The sequence below is a fragment of the Myotis daubentonii genome, chromosome 2 (assembly GCF_963259705.1).
Source record: "Myotis daubentonii chromosome 2, mMyoDau2.1, whole genome shotgun sequence".
Classification (NCBI taxonomy): domain Eukaryota; kingdom Metazoa; phylum Chordata; class Mammalia; order Chiroptera; family Vespertilionidae; genus Myotis; species Myotis daubentonii.
The window spans coordinates 95,039,095-95,044,937 of record NC_081841.1 but is presented as its reverse complement, the minus strand read 5'-3'; the positions used below and the strand labels follow the sequence as shown (position 1 = coordinate 95,044,937).

Here is a 5,843-nt window from a genome sequence, read left to right as displayed (position 1 = left end):
AGATAAAACCAGAGGTTCCCAGAGGTTTACCTAAATTGCTGTGTATGCTGACACCAAACTGAAAGGGAGGCAGTTACTATTTTCCTGGTTGCATCTGTCTCTGGAGGAACCAATAATCAAAAATCCCATCCCCAATGACTCAGGGGGACTAAGATCAGACCTGAAATCCAGCCCATATAACCTACAAGCAGATGGCACTTTAATGCCAGCCTTGGTCTTTTCTCAATCGCAATTTATCTCAGTATGGGAGATTTGTTGGGTGGGATGGGATGTGGGAACAGGGAAGCAGGTGATGGATTTGGAGTGGAGAAAGGGGACCAGTTTGAAATAACTGTGAGGAAGAAAGGAGATGAAGTGGATCTGAGAACTCTGAGATGAAGGGACATGGATGAAGCTTAAGGAGGGAAGTAGAAGAGACATTTTTGGCTAGAAGAGAGCAGAGAAACACTGAAATGGAATTCAAATGGTTAATTTTTAAAAAAGTAAATTATAGAATGCTGGGGTCCAACCCCAGCAGGTCCAGGGTTCCCCAAAGGTGTGGACGGAGTCGGCGAAGAAGGAATGACACGGAGGCAGCATTCAGTTGATCAGCATGGTTGGGTTCTCTTGCCTGGTTCTATTGCCAGGTTCTGTAGCCAGGTTCTGTCTCTAGGTTCTTCAGCCAGGCTCTCTCACTAGGTTCTGTGTCTAGGTTCTGTGTCCAGTTTCTGTCCAGGATCTTTTGCCATGTTCTCTCCAGCGAAGTTCTTCTGTCTCTAGGTTCTGTGTCTAGGTTCTGTGTCCAGTTTCTGTCCAGGATCTTTTGCCATGTTCTCTCGCTAGGTTCTGTCTCCAGTTTCTGTCCAGGATCTTTTGCCATGTTCTCTCCAGCGAAGTTCTTCTGTCTCTAGGTTCTGTGTAGATTCTGTGTCTAGGTTCTGTATCCTGTTGTCTTGTTACAGCTGTATTTATACCAGTTGATTCCAATCCTATCAATCTCTATTCCAAAGGTTAGGGCGTTTCTTATCTCCATTCCAGGGAGTAAAGATTATGTAGCTTAAGCAATGATTGTTCGTAGTTAAAGTGATTAATTACCCGCCTGGCACTTAGTTAAGGGGTTTTATTCCCTCCCTATCTTCAGGGGAAAATCCCTATCTGGGGAAACAACCTTTCTCAGAGAGGTGACCTTGTTTAAAACACATCGTGCCAAGAAGGTGAGCAAACATATTAAGAACAGTATGCCATATATGCCAGGTCCCCTGAAACAGCAAGGATGGACCGGCTCCCGGCAACATAATATTCTAGGTATTCAGAATAGGAGAGAAAATCTTATGACTTCATGTATGAAGAACCCATATTTTATAAGTAACCTCTTTTGCAACTTCTTCCTATAGTCGTACCAACCTTTTGCCATTTCTGGGCAGGAAATCTCTATGAGTTTACTTGTAAACTTTTTATTATATATTTCTAAAAGAGAGTCTTAATTTATCACAAGCATCAAAATGCACAGTACTGAAAAGGGTGGCCTCCCTGTGCACACATTTAATATTTCAAAAGGAGAGGGTGATGTGAAGGAGGCTGAGGATTGATCACCAAAACTCAGCACAATGAAAACCAACAATAATGAATAATGGGCACTAGAATTCAAATTACCAGAGGTTTTAAAGAGATGAGCGGGGGAGGGTCACTTATCAATTCCGTTTTGACCACCCAATTATTAAGGTACTATTTTTAACAATAAGAAAAGATTGAGGGAAAAGAAAAAGTATATCTAAACCATTGAACGACCTATTGTTGTTCCTGATAAACTTCACTCACATCTTCCTCCTCCATTCCCAGTTCTTCTGGAGTGTGATTATCAGCACTTCTCTGACCCTCCAAGAGAAACGTGAGCCAGTTCATTGGAACTCCCAGTCTTAGACAGCATGATTCTTTGAGTTCCTTGAGGTGAGATGTCATTTTCACTTTGAAGTGAATCTCACTTCTGTCCTGTCCAATGACTTTGAGTTGAATGTATCCTCCTTCCTTCTTATTCCCCAAGTCTCCTGTTGAGGGTTTTGCCTCCTGTTCCGACATGGTGACGGTGACTCACCTGGGGACTTCACAAAGAAGTGTCCTCTGGTAGGCAGGACCTCGCTCTTGGTTTACAACTCCTTGTCTCTTTCCCACAGCACAAGATCACTTTTTTTGTGATGGTCGAGGGCAAGGATGAATTTTCTTAGATTGACTAATTCCTCTTAAGTTGCAAAATAGGTAGACTTTACTTCTAACTCCTCCTTAAATATTGTCATAATAACTGATTTGGACTACCTGACATGCTGTTCATACGGGGAGGGAAGGGTTAATGCTGATTGAACTTTTAATGGTGATATCTTTTTGTCCACAAAAACTACTTATGACTTGTGTGTTGCTTGGTTTTTGACCAGGGTCCACAGCTGATCTTCACTTGGGGAACCTGACATTAACTACAGAAGAAGGTGACAGGAAGACTACACGTCAGCTGGCCACTGGAACTCTTCTTGGAAGCTCCTACTGCGTTGCACAGAGAGGGAGACCTGAGCAGACCTCCGTTTCTCACTTCTCCTCGCTCCTGGAGGATCACACTGACTGAAGGGAGTCTCTTCTGATAGTCACTTGCACCATGGCCTTTGCAGCTTCCCTGGCCAAGCTCCAAGCAGAGGCCAGCTGTCCCATCTGCCTGGATTACCTGAGAGACCCAGTGACCATTGCCTGTGGGCACAACTTTTGTCCCTCCTGCATCCACCAGCGCTGGGAAGGTCTACAGGGCACCTTTCCCTGTCCTGTCTGCCTCCACCACTGCCCTGACAGGATCTTGTAGAGGAACACCCATTTATGTCACATGATTGAGATTGTTAAGCAGATCCCCACCTCAGGGAGCCAGAGGAAATTGCAGGAAGAAATACCCCTGTGTGGGAAGCACAATCAGGTTCTGACCCTGTTCTGTGAGAAAAGCCTGGAGCTGCTGTGTCCCCAGTGCAGGGACCCCTTAGACCCCCAGGATCTGCCCCTGATCCCCATTGAGGAAGCAGCAACTAGTCAGAGAGGGATGCTCAAAAGGCACATTGGGGTCCTCACTAACAGCCTTGAAAGTGATGAAACTGTATATAAAAAGCAAGTTGCAAATACTTGGGAAGTAAAGAGAAAGATGAAAAAATGGAGGGAGGAATTGGACTATGAATGTAACGAACTTAAGTTTTTATTGGAAAGAGAGCGAGATGAAATTGATAACGATCTGCCTATAGAAGAGAATGATGTTGAAGAAAATCTAATTGAAAACGGAAAGCAAATTTCATACCATATGTTCAGGTTAAACATTCTGTTAAGTGAAATAGAAGAGAAGTGTTTGCAGACAGGCCTGGGTTTACTCACAGGCATTGAAAGCATCCACAACAGCTATGGAAACATAGAGACCCCAGCAATGTTTTCATATGAATTAAAGAGGAGTTGCTGTCTCCCCCCACACTACTTGGGCCTGCATAAAATGATCCGCGTGTTTCACGTAGATTTGACCCTGGATCCTGAAACTGTCCATTCAAGTCTCATTATCTCAAGAGATAGAAAAAGTGTGACCTATAGGAGACCAGATGGTCTTCCTAATCCCCAGGCATGCACTTCTTCCCCGGCTGTCCTGAGTTCTGAAGGCTTTGATGCTGGCAGGCGTTTTTGGCAGGTAGCAATAGGAGGCACAGGTGATTGTTTCTTAGGTGTGTGTAAAGAATCCATCCTCAGAAATACTCTCAGATCACCATCCCCAAGCAATGGATGCTGGCAGTATCAGCAGAAAACTAATTTACTCCACATTTTCTGTGCAGGGCAACGTAAGATTGGCGTTTTTCTGGACTATGAGTTGGGAGAGGTTTCATTTTACAATTTGAATAGCAGGTCATTCTTGGATGGATTCCGTGATACCTTTACAGAGAAACTGAGGCCTTATTTCTCCATTGGACCTTCTTCAGAATCCCTTACAATCAGAGTGAAGTGATGAACAACTTGGGGGGAATTTTGTTTGCTTATTTTCTTCCCTTTTTATTGAAAGGAATACTTAGCATCAAAATCCTGATTCCTCTTTTGATGTTTGAATGTTGAAAGCGTTATGGACTCACCCTTCTCTCCTCCCTGACCTTACACCTGGGAAAGCTAATGAGAAAGTCCAGGTGCTCCATCCTTGGGCGCAGGTGGGAAGTTCCAATCAAGCAAGTTTCCATCAGTGTCAGCAGGCTCCCAACAACAGCACCCAGTAACCAACATGAACACCATAAGCTAGTCCCTTTTCCCTGTGCTCTCAGTCCTTCTGGGATTTATTCTAATATCTGCCCTTCTCTCCCCCAAAATGTCACCGTGTGAGTAATATACTTTGCCATACTCTTCTGATACGTGGGGAGTCATCATCAGTGTGAACATTTGAAACTAATTTTGGGTGCCTGCCTCCCTGCCTGTGCAAGCTGGTCCCCACCTTTGACATTGTGAGCAGGATTTTCCAGATATGAAGCCCACTGCCAGGGCTTCCTCTTCTGGCTTTGTGTGGTAACACACCCTGGCTCCCTAGGCAAGGGTGTCCTTGCAATTTGTGCTGCATTTGCTGAGTTCTAGGGAGGCTGTGTTGTAGATTTGACTGACCTAAGTCAGAAGTTTCCATAAGAAACATATTCTATTTACTATTTGTTATTTTCCATGTAATTTTTTGGGAATTCTAAATGTCTTGCTTTGTGTCTCATGTTTTATAACAATTTCATGTGCAGGGCTGAGCAAAAGCAGGTTGACAATAGTGTTACAAATATGTACAGTAATTAATAACAAATAACAAGAGAATAAACTTTTGCCTGCCAACAACTGTAAACATACCTTTGTTTTAAATTTCTCAACTGCACCTAGATGGAGTGGTGCAGTGGTTGAGCATCGATCTGTGAATCAGAAGGTCTTGGTTCATTTTGATTCCCAGTCAGGGCACATGCCCAGGTTTTGGGTTCAATCCACAGAGTGGGGTGTGCAGGAGGCAGCCTATCAAGGATTCTCTCTCATCGTTGATGTCCCTAACTCTCCCTCTTACTGTCTGAAATAAATAAAAAAATATTTAAAATAAAATTATCACCTGATGATGTTTACTGATAGAGAGAGAGAGAAACAGAGAGAGAGAGAGAGAAACAGAGAGAGAGAGAGAGAGAGAGAGAGAGAGAGAGAGAGAGAGAGAAACACACAGAGAGAGAAACATCAATGTGAGAGAGAAGCATCCATCAGTTGCTTCCTGTACTCACCCTGAACATGGATTGAACCCGAAGCCTATGTGCCCTGACTGAGAATCAAGACTGCCCACTTTTTGTTGTGTGACAAGACATTCCAAGGAACTGAGCCAAGTGGCCAGGGCTATAAACCTACGTTTTACAACCACTGTATGACCTGCCAAGGTCACATGCTCATTTTGACATTATGGGAAATTGACAACCTTTGAGAACATGCTTCTGTTTGTATACTTGTATGGTATTGTTTACAATGTTTGGAAATACAGTTTTACTGTGCATATCTCTGAACTATTTGTCTCTCCATAACTGGAAAAGTTTCTCCTCAGAGCTTTTATTGAGGTACAAGGGACCACTGCCCTGATCAGAATGCCCATGCCATGCTGTGGTGATCTCAGGTGCTTATTCTTATGAAGTGCAATGTAGGCCAGCAGGGCACCGTTCCATTACCCACCGGGGATCTAACTCCCTCAGTCATGTGTTGTCACAGCACTGGGTCAGTACAGCTAGAGGAAGAGGGAGCATTGAAGGGCCAGCTGGAACAGGCTGATAGCAGTTTTGAGCAGTGACTGCTTCCCCGGTTGCCACTCAGGAGCAAGGGGAGGTGGA

At 44.0% G+C, this 5,843-nt stretch overlaps 2 protein-coding genes across 2 annotated transcripts; one reads left to right on the top strand and one right to left on the bottom strand.

Annotated features, from left to right (window-relative positions):
• Nucleotides 1-1,767: 1,767 nt before the first annotated feature.
• On the bottom strand, nt 1,768-2,055 carry LOC132226619 (small ubiquitin-related modifier 1-like). The gene has a single exon (XM_059681177.1). It carries the CDS (start codon nt 2,053-2,055, stop codon nt 1,768-1,770), a length of 288 nt encoding a protein of 95 aa, XP_059537160.1.
• A 565-nt stretch (nt 2,056-2,620) lies between these two features.
• LOC132226233 (tripartite motif-containing protein 60-like) lies at nt 2,621-4,265 on the top strand. The gene is given in 1 exon segment (XM_059681047.1): nt 2,621-4,265. A coding segment is annotated over 1 exon segment (1,362 nt). The 3' UTR covers nt 3,983-4,265.
• Nucleotides 4,266-5,843: the final 1,578 nt, after the last annotated feature.